Raw genomic sequence first — 25,407 nt, 5'->3', positions numbered from 1 at the left:
GCTAGAAAGGAGCTGACTGTGAGACAAAGGTGACCAGTTCCAAACATACGTGAGGGCCTTGCAGAAGACTGAGACCGACGTGGGACCAAGCTTAGAAAGGGTGTGAACACAAGGAGACAGGAAGAGGCGAGTGAGGATACGGCAGATGAAGGCACTCTCCACTTTCTTGAGGTCTTTGTAAGCACAGCTGGCGGTAGGAGAGGGGCAGCCATGACCTCTAGATCAGGTCAGCAAGCCCTCTGCCTGCACGCTGTGCTGCACCATTGCCAAGTGTGGGGGTGACCTTTATGCCTGCCTTGCTGGCTTCTGTCTCTCTCTCCTTTAGGCTTTGGGCCCTGGGACTGAGGGGAGCATCTTGACTTCCTAGGTGTGTGACAATATTAGTTTCATGTGCTGTGTTAGAAACTTGCAAACTACAGGGCTCCAGAAAACCAGGACTGACTCCTGTCTCAGTTCTAGAAGCCAGAAGTGCCGAGTTAATCTGTTGGCAGGTGGAGGCACTGGGTGGCATTTTGGTCCAGTCCGCCTCTCTTTGGTCATGGTGCCTCCTGCAACCTTGACAATACTTGACCTGTAAATTTTCCTCTCCATCTTTGCATGGTACTTCTTGTTTGTTCTTTGAAATATGGTCTTGCTCGACAGCCCAAGTTGTCTTGATCTTTCCCAATTTCCATACATAGGACAGGAATGTAGATTAAGCCTCCGAAGTGCTTCCATAACTAGAGACATAACCTGGGGAGCTCTGAAGCCCTTCTTGAAATGTTATTACCATCTGATATCGGGCCGGGCTGCTGGTATAGGGAGTTTTGGCACCGTTCCCCCCCCCCCCCCCCGCCAAGTAACTGGTGCCTTTTCTAATTTGGTTAGGAAAGTGACGTGTGTCTCTAAGAACTCATCTCTGCGCATGCCCGTCACATCCCTGGCTGGCCTTTCTGTAAGAAGTGGGGGTGATGCAGAACTCTGCCTGTCAGCTCCTCTCACTCCTATTCAGCCAGATGGGCGGGATCCAAACCCCAACAGCTCTCTTGACCTCTGCTGGGATCTTGCTCCGCTCTTGCTGGCCTGTGGGCACTGTCCCCGTGGAGGCCATTTGGACCTTTTCAAGAGCAGTCTGTCACTCCCTCGCTCTTTCTGTTTAACTTTCCAGAAATATTTGCAAGGGCCCATCTTCAGATCCTTCTGCAATTTCCCTATGCCTCTGATAGACCATGATGCTGGAAAATCAGCCTGTGTGCCCCCATCAATAAACACCATTCTGGTCAGGCCAAGGCTGCTGCTGGAGGTCTCATCTAGCAGAAAGTTGATACATTCGGGGACAGGGAGGCAAAGCAAACCCCAGTGTCTGCTCACAGGCCAGATCTGGGATTCTATGTAGAGTGGGGTTACTCCATTTTCCTCTAAGGTTGTGGTTCTCAACCTTCCTAACGCTGCAACCCTTTAATAGAGTTCCTCATGCGGTGGTGACCCCCAACCATAAAATTATTTTATTGCTATTTCATAACTGGAATTTTGCTATTGTTATGGATCATAATACAAACCTGTTTTCCTATGGTCCTGTGAAAGGATCGTTTAACCCCTCCACCAGGGGTCACGACCCACAGGTGGAGAACCACTTCTCGAAAGGCTCTTGGAAATGTTGGTAACTTCAGACTTGAGGTACAGTGAATTATCCTGCCCCTAGGTCATAGCACTGACCTGGGTTTGGACAGACCTGGCCCTTGCGTGCAGAAGCCTGGTAAGGAGGCAGTTTTTGCCTGAAAGTAAGAGATGCAAAACAGGCTATGAATGTATGCATGTGTGTAAGTTTTCCAAACAGGGCCAGGCAGACAATGGAAGAGACCACCAACTGTAACCTCTTAAGGGCTGGACTTAGTCAAATACCAAAAGAAGCCCTTCCTGGACATTGTGTGTACAGCTTCCTGGGAAGGGTGGATCCAAAGTCAATCTATGTATACTTGTGGAGTGGGAATGGGGTTAGGGCAGCTGAGACCTCTCAGGATCCAAGAGTGAGGGTGCAGCTCTTTGGGTCCTTCAGGGTGATCTCTGTCCAGCCTGCCAATCGGTGAACGGAACAGTGAGAGTCAACTCTGAGCAACCCTGCAGGCCGGAGTCACACTGAAGCTTAGTATTGCTCAACCCTCCTCCTTGGCTGGCCATTTGCAGTCTCTGCCAAGTGAGCCTTGTCCTAGGAAGCATTAGGGTGACTTGCAAGAGGTACTGTCAAAGGTAATGTCAAAGGTCAATCGGTATGACAAGGCTCTTCCCAAACCACCACTATCAAAGGAAGAATCCATGTCACGTGCCCACTTTCACCAGCTTCAGCTTCCTTATAAGCAGCTTCTGAGGGCAAGGCTAGAGGCAGCTAAGAACGTTACCTACTCTACATGCCAAAGGTAGGGTCCAGCTGCCCCAACCTGCAATCCCAGCAGGCTAAGGGGCTTAAAACAGGGGTATGGGCATAGGTGAGAACCAGGGCCTGGTAGAGCAAGCAGGACTGGCCAGCTACTCTACTGCCACTCTCCCACCTGCAGGGTCAGGACTAACATCCTATGTGGTTCCTCTTTCTCCTCCTTAGCCAAGGCTATGTTCCTTTGCCCAAACTAGACTGCCCCACCCTTGAGGACTCAGCTGCTACTCTGTGTCTTAAAACCGCTTGCCTGGAAACCGTCTGTGGACACCTGATTCCACTAAACCAGGACTTCCCACCGTGGTCCACGCAGGCCCCTTCTCCCACCCCCCATGGCCTGATTGGACAGCAAGGGCAACTGTACCACTGACTCTTCTCTATACCCGTGTCTAGTTTTGTCAAGTCCCAGGAACGCACGGGGTTCAAACTCAGAGGAAACTGACCGTCTAGAAACCACCACAAACTGAAGGAGTCTCAGGAGACTTTAATGAGAGTGTCCGTGGGTCCTTTCGGCACAGGGGTAGTACAGACAGCTGAGCTCAAAAGCAAGATTGCAGCTAAGAAACCATCCACCCGCTGCGGAGGCCAGGTTACCACCATGAAGCCACGCCCACTGTACCCAGGACCCAGGTTCCAAGGTAAGAAAGTAGCACTTCTTCCTTTAGAGTCTGGCAGCCATGCTTAGTGGACAGTCATGATGGACTCTGGGCCATCATTCTCTCTGCAGAGGGAAAGCCAGGTTATCCCACTCCTGGAGAACACCATGCCTTTTCCATGCCCCACCGTGGCTTTGCCAGCCTACAAGCCTGCAGGGTGTGAGACGGTAACAGAGGCTGCCCCAGCCAGTGCCATCATGGCCAGATGGCGGAGGAACACTTTTTAGAACAACGCAAGAGTGATCATTCCATCATCAAACAACACCTCTATAAATAAGGAGCAACGGAGGAAGGAGAGGGGCGAGGGAATGCAAATTGGCACGTTGATATATTGCTTTCCAGTTCAAGGTGACAGACAAATCAAGAGACAACAGAGGGAGCAGAAGCAACAGCTGGGTCTGGCTTTTCTCAGCAGGGGTCCCACCTCAGTGGTCAGCGCCACCGAGACGGACTGTGATGACAGCCAGACTAGAGGAGCCCACTGGGTTCAAAAATGCTCAAAGGCAGACCAAAGGGTGGCTCTGCTGAGAAAAAAAAGGCCAACTAAACAAACACTGTATGCAGACGGAGACCCTGCAGGGCCTTTTGTTTCCTGCCCAATACCTTGGGCAGGTTCAAGAGCAGACGGTAAGGGAATACATGGCCCTGCGTCTTGGGAATCCCCATGTGCTGTGGGGTTGGCAGATGCCGCTCGTGGACATACCCACCTTCTAGACGTGGGAGGGACCATGGGGTATGTGACTAGGTGCAAGAGTCCTCCGTGACAAGCAATCTATACCCCCATGTCATGCCCTTCTGCAGGAGCAGCTTGGGATTCAAGTCTACAGTCTTTGTTCTCTCCTCGTCTACTCCACGCCCTGTCCCACAGCCCTGCACTGGAACCTTGGCTGGCCTGATAAGCTCTATGCTGCCAAGGCTGGTCTTGAACTCACGGCAATTCTGCCCCAGCCTCCCAAGTGTAGGAGTCTAAGACCTTTTTGAAAACGATGCAAGGATTTGTGGATTTCTTTCTTGAAAATAACTGGTGGCTTCCCCTTTCTCTTTTTACTATCTAGGGTGGTCAGGAAGAGGCGATCCCAACTCCCGCCCGGATACAGGGAATGTGGGGTGGGAGGGCAGAAGGTGGGTTGGCTTCCAATCTGCTTTGGGGCGTCTGCTCCCGCCCCAGGTCTGACTTTCCTTACCTTCTTCCCATGTTCCCGATGTCCCAGAGACATCAGAAATGACCCCAAGCAAAAAGAAAGCTGGCTCTGGAAGGAAGACAAAATGCTGCTTGGGACACTGCCCATCCACGGTGTAACATTCTAGTATCTTATTAGGTGTCTGAATCCATTAGGAAAAAAATTAGAAACTATGTATAAAACTTAAAAATATTCAAGTATCAAAAGCTATTTCGGATCAAAGTTTTAAAACAAGCCACTAGAGCAAGTTGCTGCTTCGGAGCAGAAACCTCTACAAAAGTTAACTGAGTCTGCTCAGTTGAGAGCAAGAAAAGGATGTGATCACGTGATGTTTATGTGGGTCAACAAGGGACAGAGAGAGTAGTCAGGGCCAGGCCAGAGAAGTCACAGCCTTTGTCAGCCAAAAGGGAGACAGGTGCCAGGTAGGCGATGGGGATCCGTGGACACGGCCACTCTCCCTGCAGAAGGGACCGTAAGGTGCACGGCCAGGACCTCCTTTCCCCCCCTGTGTCTGGTCCCCGGGACACTTCTGGGCTGCGATGGAGCATACTCCTGAGAAGTGTACAGCTAGCAAAAACAAGAGTCTCAGCAAACAGGAGCTTGACCTACTTCTGCACAGACAGCCTTGGAGGAAGACAAAGCAAGCAGCAAAGGAGCCAAGATGCTACAGCGCTGACTCAGCGTCTCAAGCCCTGGTGCACAGACAGTGGAACTCCTAAGTCAGGGAAATGGAGATATCCCCACCCACACAGGGACATGGCTGTGGCCCCCACAATATGAAGCAGCAGCAGTGTTTATTCAAGACACAAGAGTGAGGGATCTGGTGGTGTCCCTGTTCCCCAGAGAGGGTGCATCGGAACAAATGATCCAGTAGAGATTTTTTTTTTCTTAAAACTCTGATAAATTAGATTCGTAAAAACCACTCTCTTCGCCACCTTTCCCTTGTACGCAGGCTGGCCGATGGGCCGGGCCTGGGGTGCCCTCTGGTGGCAACAAGGGAAGAGTACAGTCTGGGGCCAGCCTGGGACTTGCAGACACACCTGCATGGTTTGTGTAGGCCCCTTGGGCCTTCTGCTTTGGGTACTTGTCTCTTGACAGATGGCCCAGAGCTTGGGAATGGTTAAATTACACCACAAGAAGTGTCCCGTTCCCATTCCGGGGACGGGTTCTCCCGTCACAGGTTTCCAGGTCATTCTGCGGGCCTCTTAATGAGACGACTGGAGCCAGGCCTTTAGACTTCGGTGGAGAACAGGATGCTCTGTCTCTTGCTGTCGGGGGCGGGGATGGCCTCCAGTTGCAGGAAGTACAGCAACACTTGGACCTGTCCAGGCAGAGAAGGGGATGGCAAACAGGTAAGAGGGTGCACTGGGTTGGGGGTGGGGAGCTCACCTTGGCTCACCCAGCTCAGGCGCTAAGAGATCCTGTCAGTGACAACAGCCCCACACGTCAAGACACCCCAGATAAGGAAGATGTCCGACTACACATGATGAAGTCTTAAGACCTAGGCTGCGTACACCTGAAAGACCAGCAGGTGGGCTTGGCCTTGGGCCCTACAAATCTAGTCAGGTACAGAGGGAATCAAAGTAGCCAGGGTCCTTCATCCCTGGCCCTCTCAGCGGTAGGGGGTAGGCCTCTGCAGTAGAGATGGAATTGACTAACAAGACCCAGGCTAGGGTAGGCTGAGACCACCTGTGTCAAGCCAGGGTAACATCGACTACAGTCTTTCCTCTACCTGGGACATGACCTCCAGGGACCAGCTGTCAGTCATGGTGATGGGTTGGTTGGGGTTCGCAGGAAGCTTGCTTTCCTTCTCGGAAGGTCGAAGCAGCGTGGGGCCAAAGACTGTGGCGAGGTTATGCAGGGACATCTTGTTCACTGGCTCCTTTTCAGCCACCCTGTGTAAGGCCAAAGCAGAGGATCCTGTTTCAACATCACCACACTCAGGGCAGAGGTAGGGATTCCACCCCAGGGTCTGAGAAGCCCAGGATCAAGAGAACTCAAGACCAGTGGGCAGCTGGGACAGCTCTAGGGCCACGATCTGGGGGTAAAGGACAAGTTCTAGTGCAATTCTGGCTGTTGACTTCATGTCATGGTGCAGAGGGACAGGGGTGGCAAAGGCTCTGGCCCCTAGAGTAAGAAACTAGTGCAGACCTGGGAAGGAGAAAAGGCCCTGGGTGTCCCGTTTCCTGGGGTCTTGGGCTGCAGGGGACAACAGGCATTACCTTTTCAAGTGGTCCAGGAGGAAAAGGAAGGTCACTAGGTTGGCCTCTGGGAGGGACAGCAGCAAGTTGAGCATGCAGCTCTCTTTTGCAACAGGGTCTGAAAGAGCTACAGAGAGAGGAAGCTTAGTTTCCAGGGTCACAGCACAAGCCAGAGAGCTCTCCTAAGGATGTCAGATGATGCATCCAGAGCCTAGGAGGGAAGACGCCACCGAGTTCAGACCCACCACTGTCTGGGTTCACACAGCTTAGATTAACCCCCACTGAGAAGGACCCTGTGGCGGCTGTTTATACGGCACGGGAGATACCCGGAAAACCTCTCATCTCAAGGGCCAACAGCACCCTAGGCACCTGTTCAACCGGCATCCTGACGGCTGCTGCCTGTGGGCAGAGCTGTGCTCAGGGCCACTTTCTGCTGCTGTGAGACCCACACAGCCCAAGCTCTGAAGGAAGCACAGAGTCAGGATACAGAGAACTGGGGGGTTGACAGGCCCCTGCCCCAGTCCCTGGAGTTTCCCTTATTTTCATGTGCACCCAAGGAGTACTTTCAGGCCTGACGGTCCAGGTCTTCTGGTGAACTGGCCCTCAGGCTGGGGCACCCTAAAGGCGAGGCAGGAGCTATGCTGGTCTCCTGTGCCAGTGGCCACTTTGAATACCATCCTTCAGGTTCACTTAAGGTCTAGGTTAAGTTTGAACCTCTGCTTGACTGGGCGAGGACCTAGGGTTCAAGTGTTAGGGGTTCCTTTTGGCCTGGCAAGTCATCCATTCAATGCTGTTCTACTAAAAAGAATGCTGTAGCTATCAGGGTCCTAAAATTGGACATGCCAGTGGAGATACTGATACCCTCTGGCCATACTGAGAGGAGAGGTAGCTTCGGACAACCCACAGATGGCTTGGCTTTTGTCTCCTACATAGCCAGGTCTCTTAGGTCGGGTTGCAATATGGAAGAGTAGAGGGGAACAGTCCTGATTCCCTAACAGTGGCAGTAGAGAGAAGAGGGAGGGAGATGCCTCCTGCAAGATCAAGGCCAGCAATGCTCACCGATGCCCTCTGCGAAGTTGGGGTAGAACTCATCAGTGAAGAGGGGCTCGGGCAGCTCGCGGAAGTAAAGCTTCAGCGTGCCAGCGATGGCATTCACGTCCATCTCGCTCATCATCACCGACACATCCTTATTATCTAGAAAGAACATAGAAACGGAGCCCTTATGTGGGCTGGGCTTCTGCAACCCTGCTGGGGCTAATGCGACCGCCACCATGTTGCCCAGCCCCTTTATGTTGTCTGTCTTCTTTCTCCTAAGTGTCCGTGTGATGGAGTCTGGGCAGAGTTGCTGGGAAACAAGAATCTCTCACACCTCTGCCCATGCTTCTGCTCTGTGCTGCGAAGGGCAGTCCAGCTGCAGAGCCACCGAGCTGGAGAGACAGGCAGGCCAGGGCAGAAGAAGGTAGAGCTCACAGGGCCTAGGTAGCAATCGGGCAACTCCGTTTTGTACAGAACAGCTGCCTGGGTGGCAGCTTCTTCTGACAGGAAGGCCCTGGGGTTATTAAAGTCATTTCTGTGGTCCTAGTAGGTGTTTTCTTTGGACTTAGGTGGCCACTGAACCTGTGCACTGGAGAGCAGGCCTGCTCTGGTTGTCCAGAGAAGGTACAGCAAGGCTCACCAAAGGGTGTTGGGCCCTTGATGGCCCAGGTCAGGAAAACGATACAAAGATTCTGTAAGTACAAAGTCCTGTCAAGTCCTGCTTCTATCTTCTTGTTCTATGGGGACACTGGGTAAGGACCCTGTGCTGGTTGGTTTTCATCAAGGTGAAACAAACCTATATATACCTGGAAGAGGGAACCTCAACCGAGAAAATTCTTCCATAAGATTGGCCTGTACGCTGGGTGGTGGTGGCACTTGTGTTTAATCCCAGTACTCGGGAGGCAGAGGCATGTGGACCTCCGTGAGTTTGAGGCCAGCCTGGTCTACAGAGCGAGTTCCAGGACAGGCTCCAAAGCTACAGAGAAACCCTGTCATGAAAAACTAAACAAAAAACAAAACAAAACAAAACCCAAAACGCCTGTACGCTTGCCTTGATTGATGGTTGGTGTGGAAGGGTCTATACCAAGAGTAACTCCATGACTTCTGATTCAATTTCTGTCTCCAAATTCCTGCCTTTGGTTCCTGCCCTGACTTCCCTACATGACAGACTATGACCTGGGAGCTGTAACCTGAAATAAACCCTTTGCTCTCCAAGCTGCTTTTGGTCTTGGTGTTTTATCCCAGCAATAGAAACTTTACCTAAGACTGACTCTCTACGGATCTCAAGGTGCTTGTTTAGCATCTGGGGACAGTTCTGTCCCCGCTGCAGTGTGTGAGGGTTTGGGGGACAAGCAGAAACAAGACAGCACCAGTAAGAATTAGGTCATAGCCATGCCCACTGTCCCATGCCATTCTCAAGTGGGCCATAGTCAAATTATACGGGGCTTTAGCTCCTCCTGTTGACTCCAAAGCATCAGGCTACATCCCATGGAAGGCCATGGTCTAGTTTGATGGATGTGGCTAGACATCTGAAGGATTCCCATCTTCCTTTATAAAAGAGTTACTTGCTATTTTTATGTACATATGTGTATCTGTATGAACTGATGTGCACCACATGCATGCAGGATCCCACAGGCAAGAAGAGGGCACTGGATTCCCATATCTGAAGTTACAGGTGGTTATAAACTGGATCGCGGGTGCTGGGAACCAATCCTGAGTCCTGTGCAAGAGCGGCCCATGCTCTTCCTTAAGGCATCTCTCTATTCATTTCTCATTCTTTTGAGATGTGACATTTTTAGGCAGGGCCTGAACTCCTGGGCTCAAGTGACCCTGTCTCAATCTCCCAAGTAGCTGGAACTGCAGGATAACATACATCAATGTGCCCAGATCACACCATCTCTCAAGTCTGTCTGTCTGTCTATCCACCCATTCATATTTATTTATTTATTGGTAGGGTCTTGCTCTACGGTCCTGGATGGCCTTGAATTTGCAGCAATCCTTGTGCCTCTGCCTCATGAATACTGGAATTATAGGTACTAATTATCAACCACCAATCAATCAATCAATCATCTATCTATTTGACACAGGAAATCACTATGAGGCTAAAGCTAGCTTGTAACTCATGTAGTCCAGGCTGACAGTAGATACTCCTGGCTTATCCTCCGGGATGTTAAAGCACAGGCTCAAATTGCTGCGTCCAGTTTCCGTCTTGTACTCTTAAATAATAAAACAGAAAGAAAGGAAAAGATAGAGACTGATGTTCTAGGCCCCCTGGGAGTCTCAATGTGGACACCACCATCTGTCCCACACTGCTAGGCAATACTCACTGACATCGAAGGCCGCCTTCAGTGCCTGGATGTCTGTGGCCACTCCAGACACTCGGTAGATGCCCACCTCCTCCATGCCCCGGCGCTCGATCTCCTCCACACACTGGCGCACAATGTAGGGTACTTTGGACCTCTCTCTCCTGCAGGGGAAGAGGAAGGTGTGTAGAGTTCAAGGCCACACATCTAACCATTGGGCAAGAGCTAAGGTTTGCATAGGGTAAACACCGTGCATTTTTTGTGTGTTTGATAGTTTTAAGTCAACTTGATATAAGCTAGAGTTATCTGAAAAGAGGAAACCTCAATTGAGAAAATGCCTCCATAAGATCTGGCTGTAAGGCATTTTCTTAATTAACTGATTGATGGGGAGAGCCCAGACCATTGTGAGTTTTTCCCACTTGGGCTGCTGGTTCTGGGTTCTATAACAAAGCAGGCTGAGCAAGCCATGAAGAGCAAGCCAGTAAGCAGCACCCTTCTATGGCCTCAGCATCAGCTCCTGCCTCCAGGTTCCTGCCCTGACTTCTTTCAATGATGAACAGTGATATGGAAACACTCTTGACTCCTTAAGTTTTTTTGGTCATGGTGTTTCATCTCAGCAATAGCGATCCTGGGACATGCTGCACGTACCCAGGCACCTTGCCATTTTAAAGGCTTTCTCTTATGACAGCCTCTGGATCACCTGGTACAGCCTGGAAGGAGAATGCTTTGAAACTAGAAACCACTGCTGTGTGGAGACATATAGTTTCACTCATAGCCAGACTCAGACAAACACAACCAGGTCCTTTCCAAGCCCCAATCACATATTACATGGGAGAAGAGAGGGGCGTGTCTTCCTCCCCAGAGTGCACATCCTTGTTTTCTGGAACCGCTTGGAAGCGGAATCTCTCAGAGGACAAGAGTGTGTTTGGACACATGTCAGTACTGGACAATGAATGGTGCAGCCAATATTTCATCCTGGGGAAGTGGCTGAAATCTGGGAGGAAGTGGCCTGTATTCCCAAGAATTGCCCTCAAACCAACAAACAGGCATCTCCTGGCAACAGACTCATAACAAGAGGGGCTGAGGTTCAAATTGTTCAACAGGAACTCAGGATCACAACATATCCCAAGCGAGGGAAGCAAGTCCTGCACTAGGGCAGTTCCTGACCAGGAGGTGAGACATTCCTGAGCTGGTTTTGCAATAAACACAGGAGGTGGCTAAGGTGGTGGTTTCCCTGGGATTAACCCTCTCTCCCTAACCCCCCTCTTCTAAAAGGCAGCCAGCAGGGCCAGGCACTAAGAGAACAGGCCTTTCCCTCAGACATGCCTGCAGAAGGCCCTCACGGACAAGCCGGACAAGCCCACATCACCTGCCACTCACTTTGTGACCACTGCAATCTTGACCCCGAAGACTCCAGTCTGTTTGCGGGAAGGCATTCTCTTCAAGCTGAACTCCCTGCTCGTGAACTTGACGGAAAGTTTCACTTCAATCTGCAGTAGAAAGAGAGAGTGTGGGTCTTTTACCCTCTGGACCTCTTGGGCTGAGCTTTCAGGGTCCCTGAAGGTCCTAGCCCAAGAAACCTTTTCAGCCCCAGGACAAATAGATCAAGAGCCCACAATGAGATGTTATAGTCAGTAAGAGTCATTTTTTTTTTTTTATGTGCATTGGTGTTTTGCCACGGGTATTGGAGCCCTGGAACTGGAGTTTACAGACAGTTGTGAGCTGCCACGTGGGTGCTGGGAATTGAACCTGGGTCCTCTAGAAGAGCAGTCAGTGCTCTTAACCCCTGAACCGTCTCTCCAGCCCTGTTTCCCTTTGGTTTTTGAAGTAATAATTAAAAAAAAAAAATAGGTGGGGTTGGAGCGAGCAGCTCAGCAGTGGTGCACAAACTTAGTACGCACAAGGTACAGCCTTCAATTCAAAGTATCAGAACAAAGCAAAAGAAAACAAAACAATCAAATAACCACTGCCTCTCAAAAAAGAATCCACAGCAAAAGGGACAGGTCAAGCGTCCTCATCTGGAAATCTAAGCTGTTCCCAAACTGTAAAGTCCCTGAACTCTGTGATGCACATGCAGGGTTCCACACCCAACTGACCTCCCCGCTAATGAGTTAAGATGCATAAAATTACCCCCCCCAGCTACGCATGTAAGTTATATATCAAACACTAGTAAATTTCATATTTATGTTTGGGTCCATGTCCAAGACTGCTTATGTGCCTGCAAATATTTCATCATCAGAAAAAGGGGTGGGGGGAAATCTCTAAAACTGCTCTAGTCCCAATGTTTTTGGATCCATTTTCCTGAGACAGCCAAAGACGACCGCAGTGGGTCTTAGGTGTTCTGTGAGATGTGCTCCCAGGGCCCCTAATACGGCAGATCTTTTCTTTCGGGATGGAACATGCAGGGTCTGGGTGGTAACTGGTCATAGATAGAGAGCTCCCTCCTATGCACGGCGTGTCTGCTCTGGAGGTCTCCCCTTCTGTCCACAGCACTCCTGGGGGGTACCCCTTCCTCCCACATAATGGCCTCCTCTGGAGCCCATTCTCCAGCTAGTATCTCAGGCTTAGCCTTCCTCTGACTGTTCTGGATAGAACTGGGTCCGCTTTAACTTTCAGTGGGGGACAGGCACAAAGAGAGCCCTGTGGGCACTTACCCCATTCATGTCGATGACAGTCCGTTGCCAGTCTCTGTCCTGTAGGGTTTGGGGGTCCAACTGAAACCAAGGATGAATGATTAGAAAAGGCCCTCAGGTCTGCTTGGAGGCTCTGCCCAGCAATGGCCACCCCTGCTGCTGCCCTATACTCTCCGACAGTGGCCAGAGAGGCGGATTGACCCGGTAGACAGTTCTGGAACCTCAGAGTGCCACAGCTCACTGCCCCCCGCCACAGATGGAGCCTAAGTCCTTGTATTTGTCAGAGGGGCTGCCAGATCTGAATGCAGGGCAGTCTGGGATGAAAACTAATCTCAGTGGGGACTGTAGGAGGGCGGAGCATCAGGAGCATCAAGGCATAGAGCAGCACCCCAAATCAGACGGAAGCCTCACTGTACCCTCCCACTTTGACCTCTGCAGAATGCCGTCCGGCAGCCGGCCTATAGGACCCTACTGTATGTCACCTGAATAAGCAGTCTTCATAACCGCCGCGTGCTCCCCATCTATGGACGCATTGCTTTCCCTGCCTGATAAGCACCCATTAGCTATCACAGGGAGCTTCGGAAAGGCCACTAGCTGGGCTACATAAGCAACCGGAGGTCTTCTGAAAACACATCATGAACTGAAGGTGGCTCTGCGGGAGAGCTCTTGTTGGCATGTACAAGAACCTTGGATTTCGCCGGGCAGTAGTGGCACACGCCTTTAATCCCAGCACTCGGGAGGCAGAGGCAGGTGGATCTCTGTGAGTTCGAGGCCAGCCTGGTCTACAAGAGCTAGTTCCAGGACAGGCTCCAAAGCTACAGAGAAACCCTGTCTCAAAAATCAAAAACTAAAACAAAAACAAACAAACAAACAAAAAGAGACTTGGATTTTTATCTCTAGCACCCCAAAATTCAGAGATTTAAAAAGAACAACCACAGCTTCCCAGGTTCTTTAAACAAAGAATTAACCTCTTTTCAGTGTGGGACTCTGTGGTCTGGGGAAGCTCCCATCCTTGCCTCCTACTTCCTTGTAGAAATCCCAGGGCCCACCTCTCTTGGTTGCCCAAGGACAGTGCCCCTTCCTTCTTCAGAAGCAAGTTGAGAAAGACAAACTTTCCCGTTCCATCCCAGGACAGATAATGGAGACCCCCCAATCCCTAGAAACCCAGGATAGTCAAAGGCCATGAGTGAGAGCATTCCTAAGTCTGGGAGAGCAGCAGGGTAAGGAGAGGAGCCGCCTGAGTCATGGGTGCCTGGAATCCACCCTTCCCAGCCCACCTGGGACCCCAGGCCCTGACTGGCCCACCTTGCCCTTGCACACCAGACATCGGATGTGGGTCCACAGGGCAGTGCCTCGGGCACACAGCTGTTTTTCAGCAGAGGCTATCCGGCTCCGGCTTGCCCGGCTGGGGTAGAAAAGCCGAATGAGACCCTGCATGGTGATGGAGGTCAGGCGGCAGGAGGCTTGTGGAGCTCAACAGCAGCACAGTGGTGAGTGCCTGGCTTCTGTCTCCTTTTGAGCAGGCGCTCCCGGGGAAGCTCCACCCTACAGCAGGGCCAGCCAAGGTCCCAGCTTCCCATCACCCTCACATTCCACTTTTGTTTTTTGGTCAGTATATGGGAAAAACAGCTCCCGCTCCGGAGTCTATTGGTTACGGGAACTCCGATATGTCACAGTCTCCTCTTATGCCGGAGTCTCCTTTTCGAGTGGGTGGTTTCCTGTGTCCAAATTTAGAGACACTGAGTAACGGGTGTTGTTGGTCAGTCCACTTCAGGCTGGTAGCATCCTAAAAGAATGCGTCCAGGCCTGCTGAGAGTTCTATACCGCATGTACTGCTGTCAATGGGACTGGAGTGGAGAGCAGCCCGAGTGTTGACCCTGTCCCCTGTAGACAAACTTTTAAGGCCTTGCTGATCTAGACCCCGTCCACTCCTAAGCACCGAGGTCTACCAGTGCCCAGAGCTGCTGGTGTCAGGTTAGCCCGATACCAGGCCCCCATCTGTAGCTTATGCCAGTGTCTAGACACTCGGTTCTCACAGCAGCCTCGAATAGGTGGATTTGCCTCAAAGAACAGAATGTGCTTAGCAGAGCAGAAACCATGTAAAGAATAACAGGACAAGGAGGGCAGGGCTATGTGGCAAACAGCAGTCAAGGCTGGCACACCTTCCCATGGGCTACACGGCAAACGGCAGCCAAGGCTGGCACACCTTCCCATGCCGTTATTTAAAGTTCCAGAGAAATAAACAAGCAAGAGACCAGGATTTGGAAGAACTGATGACTGAGGCAGACGGGCTATCAAATAGAAGCGCAGGGAAAAGCTAAAGCCCTCAGTGCCGCCGGGGCTGTAAGGTGCCACAGTTCCACACAGGCATGGGCAGCCAGCATGTATGTGCTCATACAGTGGTCTCAGAAGGGCAACCTGTAACACCACTGTCTCACTGGGACTAGACCGGGCAGGAACGCAGGACAGCTGTAGTCCGTGCATCTGGTGGATGGCTACCCAGGGGCCTGCCTAGAAAACTGCTTAGTCCACACCAGGGCAGGCTGGGGCATGCCTCGGCTTAACCAGGGCAGGCACTGAATGGGACCTGGAACCTCTTCTGCCTATGGTTGGAAAGCAATCATCCATATTGACTTATACCAATGCCAGGGGTCACAGTGGCACCAACCACAATAGCCGAATAATCAGAGAAACAAAAGTGTAGGCCATGACAGGGTAATCTTATTTAGTCACTTATTAATAATATCAAGAAGCAGATAACCCTTAAAAACGATAGTCAGCTGGGTGGTCGTGGCACACGCCTTTAATCGCAGCACCGGGAGGCAGAGGCAGCTTGATCCCTGTGAGTTCGAGGCCAGCCTGGTCTATAGAATGAATGAGTTCCAGAACAGCCAAAGCTACACAGAGAAACCCTGTCTTGAAAAAAACTAAAATGGTCACGAAAGATTACCTCTGGCATGGCATGATTCTGTTGATATAAAATGTGCAGAATGAACAAAACTCTGAAAACAAAAACTATTATGACCCAGAAGGCTCTGTGGGAACCTGAGTCATAACCCCAGCTGGACATAGAAGGTTAGGAGAGATGGCACAAGAGGGGACCATGGGAAAAGACAAGATCCTGTGACTCAATACGATGTTTTTCCCCAAGAAAGAACTCTTGTAATTCATCATCTATGGGAATTCACCAGCTTAGAAAGTCTGTGAATGTAAACGCGGGAAGGGAAGAGGCAGGGAGAAATCTCTGATGGGTACAAGGCCCCAAGAGTCCTGGGTTTTGCTGAGTCTGACAGTTTCCTTTGAATGGTGGCCCTAGCTGAGGATGGTGCTCTCTGGATCCTGTCCCTGTCCTGACATCCTACAAGGCTACAGAATGGCATCCCCACAAATCCTGGGCTACTGCCGGCCTTGGCGTATAAAACTTGATGTCATTACCTTGAGAAGTCTCTCCCTGAAGCTATACACAGTGCCCCTTCCTGTGATCTTGCCCCACCATCACTGCCATCTGAGCCACTGTGACCTTGTCAGTAGGCTGGCCCTGGCTTGTGGTGCATCTGTAGTCTTGAGTCTCTCTACTCTGGATCACAAAGCTTGGGGATAAATGGCTTCATGTTATGGCATTCTTGGAGCTGGCATATAGGTCCCACCGCGTGAGGGCAAAGCAACAGGCTCTTGTGTATGATGGCCTGGTTCGCTTGGATAATCCACAGAAGCTTGGGACCATCTTGAAAAGGACCCTGGCCAAGGTCCTGTGTACATACTGTACGTGAGGGCTCACATTTTCCTTGCTGGGTGACTCTTTGAACAGCTGGCACCATCCTGGTGCCTGTGTCCCAGACCAGTGCTACCACACCCCTCCCTCTTTCTGACCTGTGGCTCTAATGGATCTAATTCAGAAAGAGGGAACCCTCTACTCTTTCTCTTGTGGAACTTCATCTTCAGGAAGAGCAGAAGCCAAAGATGTCGAGACGGGGTTTCTCTGTAGCTTTGGAGCCTGTCCTGGAACTAGCTCTTGGAGACCAGGCTGGCCTCGAACTCACAGAGATCTGCCTGCCTCTGCCTCCTGAGTGCTGGGATTAAAGGCGTGTGCCATCACTGCCCGACCAGGCTATGGTTCTTGAAGTACGTGTTCGATAACAGCATTTAGGGAGCAAAAAGCATGCTGAGGCAGATTTTTAACCTCAGAAGAATCTGATACCTCCTGTCCCGAGATGTGCATGGACTATACCACGAGAGTCCCAGGATTCATTTTGGCCCTTGCCTTGGGCCTGCTCTCCTCCCTGGGACTGGACTTCTTCTTGTCCTCCCCTGGATATCCAGGACTGTGACTTCATCTCAGTGCAAGGTCATATTATCTCACAGGTCTCTCTACTCAGGGTCTGAGCCAAGGTTGCCATCCCTACCAATTCCCAGCAGCAGAAATGGACAGCTTGGCATCCAACCCACATGGCACACATGGAAGGCACTGCTGCCAGTGGAGAAGCCTGGTCTAAGGGAGGCTAGCCTTAACAAGTCACAGGTGGCTCTCCTAGGTACACCTAACCCAGACAACAGCATCTGCAGGTGAGAAAAAGGCAGCAGGCAGGAGGATGGAGCCAGACTGGAGTGTCACGGTGTCACAGCTCCTCCTCCTGTTTCCTTCCTCCTGGGATCACACGAACAAGCCCTTGTTGCCAGGAGACAGGCCAGCCACTGTGTAGGTGGGTATGAGTCATCTAGACCCTGACAAGCATTTGGGTTCCTTCCTGTTTAATGAGGTTCCAGAAGCCATTCATCTCAGGCCACGGCAGTGACCAGGGGGCTGGTGCAGGATCCAACTGTCTCCAATTCCTCTTCGCTAACAATGACGGTAACAAATAATAATAACAGAACCAAACGCTGACCAGGTCCGAGGGATACGTCACCGAGCCCTGATGTATCATGTCTCCCACTCTGGCCTAGACGTAAGGAAACAAGCTGGAAGGGTGACGGGGTTATGACTCACTCGGGTCCCACAGAGTACGGCAGGCCGGGGAGCTGACAGAGATGACATTAGCTTCTTCACCACACTAACCGGGCTCCCAGCTCTTTGTTCAACATGGCTTTATCCCTGGGCATGGTCAAAAACCCAGTCTGAGTGAGGATCCTGTTAAGTCAGTTTTACTAGAAACCTCTATTCTGAGATCTCTCTCTCACACACACACACACACACACACACACACACACACACACACACACAAATTTAGGGGTGCTCTATTTTGTGTGTGTATGTATATATGTTTGTGGAGGCCAGAGGCCCAACCTCAGGTGTCGTTCCTCAGGTGCTACCCACCTTGTTTTTACTGAGGTAAGGACAGGCCGGCCAGCGAGGTCCAGGGAATCTGTCTGTCTCCATTTCCCAGTGCTGGGATTGGAAGCATGTCACCACACTGGGCTTTTATCCTTGTCTCTCTTTTTATACATGGATGCTGGAGATAACACTCAAGCCTCCATATCAACTATCTCGCCCTCATACTAGCTGTTTTTGTTCGTTTGTTTTTGTTTGTTGTGTCTCATAAAGCCCAGACTGGCCTCTAATAATTCACCATGTGGCTATGACTGGTCCTGGAATCACGGATTTCCTGCCTCCATCTCCAAAGTGCTGGGATTACAGATGTGCACTGCCACCTTTGATATCTGGTTGGGTTCTTTATCTCCTATCTTCCTCCAGGTGATGTCTGCTGATCTGTCCTTCCTTCAGAAAAACCCCTATTAGGCTGGTCTAGCCAGGATCCTCCTTTTACACGGCATTTCCCATTAGTAATCGTCTACCCACTGACCCTCACTGTGTTCCTTGGCTGTGAATGCCCACTTGTCTGTGCTGTATCTGGAGCTGAGCCCTGTTCTATATAAAGGTATCTCTTCCCTCTTGGAAGCGTCCTGAATCTAGCTGCCTCTGCTGCCTTCACTGCTCTCCGGCTCTGGAAATTTCTCTTCTCTTCACTAGGCTGGTTGTAGGACACTCAAGACTGGCCCCCCCCCAAAAAACAAATACATCAAGAAACATTTTGTTTATATGGCAGCATCACAGCAAGGGGGTGCCAAAGAGGCTTCGTTTGATATAGCAGCTCTGCTCTCTTTCTACTGAGATCCCCAGTTTTCCAGTGGTGGTACTCAGAGGTCCTGGTTCAAATCCAGCCATTCCCAAAATTTCAGAGGGGAAAATACGAGTCACTCAAGACGACTAGTGGGACCTGAATTTCTCTTTACTGTTACTTGCTAAAACCATGAAGGATCCTTGGGATCACCCTTGAGTGAGGCTGGGTAATAGAAGCTTCAAGAGGGTACCAGGGCCTGGGATATGCATGAAGAATGCCTGGGTTGTGCGTAGATACCAAGAGGGAGAAGGGAGGTGGAGCCCTAACAAGTCCCAGACAGTACTGCTCACCAGAGGGCCAGGAACAGTTGGGAAGGTATCTCCTTGAACATCAAATGAGCATTCTTCAAGACTTGCTGCAGTTGAGTGTAGCACACACTTGAGCCCATCTACTAAAAAGTGTGAGACAGTTGCCCTGTAGGTGAGTTCAAGGCCAGCCCAGGCAAGTCAGTAGGACTCTGCCTCTGACTAACATAAGGAAGGGGCGGGGCTATAGAACAGTGGGAGAACACTTGCTTAGCCCATGCAAGGTCCTGGGTTCACTCCCTTCTAAGAAAAGATCTGCCGTAAGCACCATGAGAAAGCACGGGCTGCAATCCGGATGAACACGGGCTTTCTAAGTGCCAGCCTGGAGACAGTGGGGGCTTTCAGAAGTGGAGCCCAGTGTCAGGTCCTAAGGTCACCAGAGTGGCTGTCTTTAGAAGAGAGAGCTATCATGGACTCCTGACTTCTAGGGAGGAAGTGAGGACAAGGTGCTGCAAGATCAAGCCTGAGCTCCAAACTGTTCCCTGGGTTCTTGTCTCAAGATGCAACCTCCTACCCTTTCCAGATCACTACCAGTATGACGGACTTGATGCGGGGGAATTGTCTGTATTCTGTCAATCATATTTTAATAAAACGCTGATTGGCCAGGCAGGCAGTATGGGTGGGAAAACCAGACAGGAAGTAGAGGTGATGCAATGAAAACAGGAGTATCCTGGAAAGCAGGAAGCCATTCCTTCACTCCTGCACAGATCACTGAAGAAGCAACATGTAAGCTGCCCCCGCTGGAAAAGGTACTGAGCCATTATGGCTAACATAGATGAGAATAATGGGTTAATATATGTTATAAGAGCTAATAAGTAGCCTGACCAAATGGGCCAATCAGTTTATAACCTTATGGAGTCCTGTGTATAATTTCTCTTTGGGATTTGCCGGCTGTTGGGGTACCGGGCGGGACGGAAACCCCAACAAGCCGGCCCTCATACTACATATGGCGCCCAGACGTGGATAACTGAATCCACAGAAAGCCTGAGAAAGCTTGGGAAAGAATAGAGCAAAGCATGTTTTGTTGGTAGCAGCAATTTCTCAGGTCTGCTCTGCTTACTAGAGGCAAGCAAATGCTCTCATCTAAGAGAGGCTTCCTGACTCAGCTTTAGCTGCAAAACCTTGCAGCTCTATTAAGAGGTCCTGCCACGAAACACTTAAATGCTGTTGGTGAAAAGCTGAACGCATGCTTTTCGGTTTTCAGTTGTAGCAGGAAAAAAGCTGTGCTGTTTTAAAATGCCAGCTATCTGGGCTGTCTTGCCAGAGCAAACTCTGACTCTTTCAGGCAGGCAGTCCGACTGAGTGTGGTCTGTGAGCAGAATGCTGCAGCTTGCTTGCTGGCAAGGACCTTGAAACGCCATAGAATTGTGGCAGTGAACACAGCTCTGGCTGGTACCTCAGCCTTGAGGCTGAAAAGCTAAGGAATGAGCTGGATCTAGCCGTCAAAGCCACAGCTCTCCATATTGCTTAGTAAATTAAAGACTCATATGGTCAGAAAAAGAAAAATATACAGTAAAGAGAGATTCAAAGAGGAAGAAAACCTCTAAATGGTTTACAGTGTGTATATGCAGGCTAAAAGTTAAAGTTCTTAAAGTTAAAAGGAAAGAAAGAGAGTAGTTGGGTGTGGTGGTACACACCTTTAATCCCAATGCCTGGGAGGCAGAGGCATATTGACCTCTGTGACTTCAAGGGGTAGAGGTAGATTGACCTCTGTGACCTCAAGGTGTGGTAGTACACGCCTTTAATCCCAATGCCTGGGAGGCAGAGACAGATCTCTGTGAGTTCAAGGTGTGGTAGCATACACCTTTAATCCCAGCACTGGGGAGGCAGAGACAGGAGGATCTCTGTGAGTTCAAAGACAGCCTGGTCTACAGTGTTATTCCAGGACAAAGATATACAAAGTTCCTGTCTCAAAAAGTAAAAGTAAAAATAAAAGAAATAGAGGTTAAAATAAAGCCACATAAAGATGGAAAATGCACAGAGAATCTTCATACTGTATGCTATTATGCTCTCTTTAAATTGTTTTTCTGAGGAAGGAGCAACAACTGCTAAAAGACTTTTGTTTATAAATGCTACTGAACTAACCCAAGATAGGAATTTTGAAAATTCCTTGGCTTCAAAACTGAAGTCAAAAGGTATGTTACTTTGGAGAAGAGATTTTGCTTTTGTTTCCACAGAAAATGAGAGGCTCTGGATTTATTCAGAGTTAAGAAAAATCATCTTTGATCAAGGGAGACCTCCTGAGAAATTTCCGGTAGGAACAGATGGCCTGGATGTCTGAATTCTACATCCAGAACGGATTCAAGGCGCTGCCTGAGATGATCAGGTCTCACAGGATACTCCAGTCAGGACTTGATTATAACTCTAAATTTTCTTTAGGTCCCCATAAGATCATCAGCGCCCCCAACCAGCAGGAAGTAGCCTGAAATACTACGCCCACATTCCCAACAAATGGACTATGGGTACTTTCCTTTGTTTAAAAAAAAAAAAGAGGGAAATGATGCGGGGGAATTGTCTGTATTCTGTCAATCATATTTTAATAAAACGCTGATTGGCCAGGCAGGCAGTATGGGTGGGAAAACCAGACAGGAAGTAGAGGTGATGCAATGAAAACAGGAGTATCCTGGAAAGCAGGAAGCCATTCCTTCACTCCTGCACAGATCACTGAAGAAGCAACATGTAAGCTGCCCCCGCTGGAAAAGGTACTGAGCCATTATGGCTAACATAGATGAGAATAATGGGTTAATATATGTTATAAGAGCTAATAAGTAGCCTGACCAAATGGGCCAATCAGTTTATAACCTTATGGAGTCCTGTGTGTAATTTCTCTTTGGGATTTGCCGGCTGTTGGGGTACCGGGCGGGACGGAAACCCCAACAAGCCGGCCCTCATACTACACGGACTTCTCGGCCTCCAGAGCTGAGCTAAATGGAGCTCTTGTTCTCCTTAAGGACCTTGCCTCAAGCATGTTGTGACACCACAGAAAAACAGAAGGAGACAGCACACACTATGGCAATCACTTGATGTGCAACTATCACTTGGTAGACTAATACTGGGGCTGGAGAGGTGGCTCAGTGGTTACAACCACGTACTGCCTTTACAGGTGTAGTTCACATTATCCACATGGCGGCTCATGGCCACCTGTAACTCCAGCTCCACGAGACCTGGTGCCCTTTTCTGGCCTCTTCAGGGACCAGACACACACACAGTACATAGACATCCACGCAGGCAAAACAAATTTAAAACTCATTTAAAAAAGACCCATACTGGAACATAGAAAATCATGACCACTACCTTGGTGTCCAAGGGTAGTGTGGTCACTCTGGGGCTGGCTGGAAGGATTAGTGGCGATTGCCCGGCAGGGCACAGCCAGGACACTTAGAGGAACATTTCTACTTTGCAGTCTGCTCTCAGTGTATGGTAATTCCTTGAGGCCCCAAACCCCTGAGTCACTCAACACACTTCCACAGTCAAAACCAGGAAGCAGTCCTCTGGCCAGGCAGGGGACAGAGACTTGCTTATCTGAGTGAAGAGAATGGGTCCCCCTCTCAAAGAAGTAACTGATTCAGGAAGTCTGTCTTCCCCTTCACCATTCCTGACACCCCATTTTTAAGTCACAAGGTGAAACTTTACTTATTGCTCTCAGGGAGGGAACCTGGAGGCTGTGGGTGTGTACTATTGAGTGTGTATTGTGCTCTATAGGTGTCTGGGATGCCAAGCGCTCTCTTTTCTTCTCTTAGAGGCTTCACACCAAGATAGAAAGTCGAGGCAGTGCAATACTCAAGACCTGACCCACTTCTGTGGCAGGAAGAGGTCAGATAGAGTGGCTGGGCTACACGGAGCAAGATACACCTCCAGGATGGCAAGAGAGGAGGCAGGAGAATTGCCTAGCAGCTCACCAGCCAGCTATTCTGGAACACTCAGCAAAGCAGCAGAAACAAGACACCCTGTGCGGTGATATTTCGTTTGTGCTCTAACAAATAAAGCTTGTCTGAAGATCAGAGGGCTGAAGATCAGAGTGTGGAGCTAGCCACATGAGTTAGCTATAGGGGCCAGGCAGTGGTAGCGCATACGTTTAATCCTAGCACTTTGGAGGCAGAGATGGACAGATCTCTGTGAGTTCAAGGCCACCCTGGGCTACGTGAGATTGAATCAGTCTAAAAGAGAAAGAGCCAAGCAGTGGTGGCTCACACCATTAATCCCAGCAGTAGGGAGGTGGATATGGAAAGAGATGTGGCTGGGTGGAGCGAAGAATATAAGGAAGGAGGAGACAGGAGCTTGGGATTCAGTTTAAAGTTTCTTAGAGACAGGATCTTGCCCCCTTGGTTCTGAGGATTTCATAGAGGTAAAAACTAGTGGCTGACCACTCTGCTTCTTTGATCTTTCAGCTTTCACTCCCTAATATCTGACTCTGGGATTTTTACTATTAAGACCAGTTGGAATTGGCACTACATCTGGCACCCAAGGTCTTGCACTACACCCTGCTTCAAGGTGGAAGGAGAGGCCTCACAACCTCTCTATGCGTACTGCAGTATGCTGTGTCCACTCACGAATAACCCTAGAAAGAAGATACACCGTAAGAAAAGTAGACACTAGAACTTTTTTATTTTTGAAATAGGATTTCTCTCTGTGGCCCAGACTGGCCTCTAGACACCAGAGTGTGGCCATGGGCATGGGCAGCACACCTAGATGCAATCCAGACTTTCTCCTAGCCACTCCTGCAGAACCGTGCGGCAAAGCCAGACTCGCAGCAGGTGGTGTCAGCTCCTGTCTGCCAGAAAGCAGTGTTCACCGGTGATGGTTCTGAGGCCACATCAAGTCCCAAAGGACTAAGGGTCCAAATGGCCCTTCCTGAGGACTGGGAACCTTGCGCTACGCCTGTACAGACATATCCTCTTGGCCTTCCTGGAGGCGCCTATGCTAATTCTGGGGTGTACGTGTATGTACCCTGTTCGGGAAAGCAGCTGGAAACTGGGTCTATACACCAGACAGAAAATGAGTAGGCTCTGGGACTCCTACTTTTCCAAAGAGAGACGGTTTCAGAACCGACTGTAGCCCAGGGCGCCACCTAACCCTCTGCTTGGGGGCTGCTATAGCGTTGGAGAAGTTACGGCTTCAGCAGCAAGAACAAGTCTGACAGAAAATCTTTGGTGAACAATACTGTGATATAACAGACAGAGAGAAAAGAAGGAAGGACCCACGACATCCCAGGAGTTAGGCCGTTTTAGCAGCCTCACGTGGGAAAGGCCATGGAGCATCCAGGGGTGGAGTGGGGCAGGCTCACCTGGAGCTGACCTTTCCCCATGAGCTTGTCTGTGCTCTCGCCATCCTCCTTGGTGATCTTCATCTTGTTGTAACACTTCTCATAGCACAGTATCCGCAGGGTCTGGGAGCCTTCTAGCTCTATCTCGAACTCCTGTGGTTCTCCGAAAGAAAGTTACCCATGAACAAGCAGGTCCAACTAAGGATGTGGTGGGTTCAACATCATGTCTGAACCACGGTTTAACAACAAATGGTACCCCTGCTGCCCCAGAAGGACCCAGACCTTACATAACTCTCCTCCCTTGGTCTTGGGATCCTTGTGAGCATCCCTGTGGACATTGCTGTCACCAGACTGTGGGGCTCGGATTGGATGTTTCTGGAAGCCTTTGTTTGTTTGTTTATTTTTTTCAAGACAGAGTTTCTCTGTAGCTTTGGAGCCTATCCTGGAACTTGCTCTTGTAGACCAGGCTGGCCTTGAACTCACAGGGATCTGCCTGCTTCTGCCTCCCAAGTGCTGGGATTAAAGATGTGCGCCACCACCACCCGGCTTCTGAAAGCCTTTTGAACCCGCTCAAACCTAATTCAAACTTGGCACAATGGCATTTGTCTCCAAAGAGTGGTCTTAATACCAGCGGCATCAGAATCTTGGGGTGATTGTTAGAGACAGGTGTTGGATAACTTCGGGTGGTAACGGCCTGTGAAGTGAGTTCATTTTCAGGGCAGTGAAGCTGGGTAGTACTAGAGTGGAGCTACATCTCGTCATTTATCTGTGAAAACGCACAGCATGTACATCTAACGTTAACCGTAGCCTTTGGGTGATGATGGGTGTGCAATGCAGGTAAATTACACTGTATAAGATCGTAATAGTGAGGAGTCTATGGGAATTTCTGCCCTTCCTCTTAATTCTGCTGTCACATTAAGACGGAAGAATGAAATTGAGCCCAGTGTTCAGCAAGTGTAAGTTCTGGCTTCCGTACATTTTCTTAGAAAAGCCATATTATATGGAAGGGCCAGAGGGCTTTGCAATGGTCCTCTGAGCTCTGCCACTTAATGTGGAATTAACTTGCTCCTCTATCAACCTTCAGAGCCTCCAGGGAATTCTGCATTTTCCATCCATGCTTATGCATGCATGGCTTTAGCTGGGCATAGCAACTATTTTTGGGAAGATGTGTCAGGAGTATGTGAATTCTCTCTATGACCTGCATGTACACAGCAGGTGACCTAGACCCCCACCATGCCTTCCTAGAGCTTTGGAATCTATCTTTATTGCTTCTGTGGGGGTCACAATCCCCCAAGTCTCCTTATTTC

The 25,407-nt window shown here is 50.0% G+C and overlaps 1 protein-coding gene across 2 annotated transcripts in view; it reads right to left on the bottom strand.

Annotated features, from left to right (window-relative positions):
• Window positions 1-2,871: 2,871 nt before the first annotated feature.
• Window positions 2,872-25,407, bottom strand: part of Bcr (BCR activator of RhoGEF and GTPase) — a 140,234-nt gene continuing 117,698 nt past the window's right edge. Inside the window, exons 16-23 of one of the 2 annotated variants that reach the window (XM_087898233.1) lie at window positions 24,122-24,253; window positions 12,438-12,497; window positions 11,164-11,273; window positions 9,808-9,947; window positions 7,505-7,639; window positions 6,467-6,572; window positions 5,977-6,139; window positions 2,872-5,565 (exon numbers count right to left, since the gene is read on the bottom strand). In XM_087898233.1, coding sequence (XP_087754359.1) covers window positions 5,476-5,565; window positions 5,977-6,139; window positions 6,467-6,572; window positions 7,505-7,639; window positions 9,808-9,947; window positions 11,164-11,273; window positions 12,438-12,497; window positions 24,122-24,253 — 936 coding nt within the window. In that variant the 3' untranslated portion in view covers window positions 2,872-5,475. Of the gene's footprint in view, window positions 5,566-5,976; window positions 6,140-6,466; window positions 6,573-7,504; window positions 7,640-9,807; window positions 9,948-11,163; window positions 11,274-12,437; window positions 12,498-15,115; window positions 23,609-24,121; window positions 24,254-25,407 lie in introns of those variants that run through there. The other variant, XM_087898234.1, reaches the window with a different exon arrangement.

The sequence above is a fragment of the Myodes glareolus genome, chromosome 18 (genome assembly GCF_982192425.1).
Source record: "Myodes glareolus chromosome 18, mMyoGla1.1, whole genome shotgun sequence".
In the NCBI taxonomy this organism is placed as follows: domain Eukaryota; kingdom Metazoa; phylum Chordata; class Mammalia; order Rodentia; family Cricetidae; genus Myodes; species Myodes glareolus.
The sequence above is the reverse complement of the archived record's forward strand: the minus strand, read 5'-3'. Positions and strand labels throughout refer to the sequence as shown.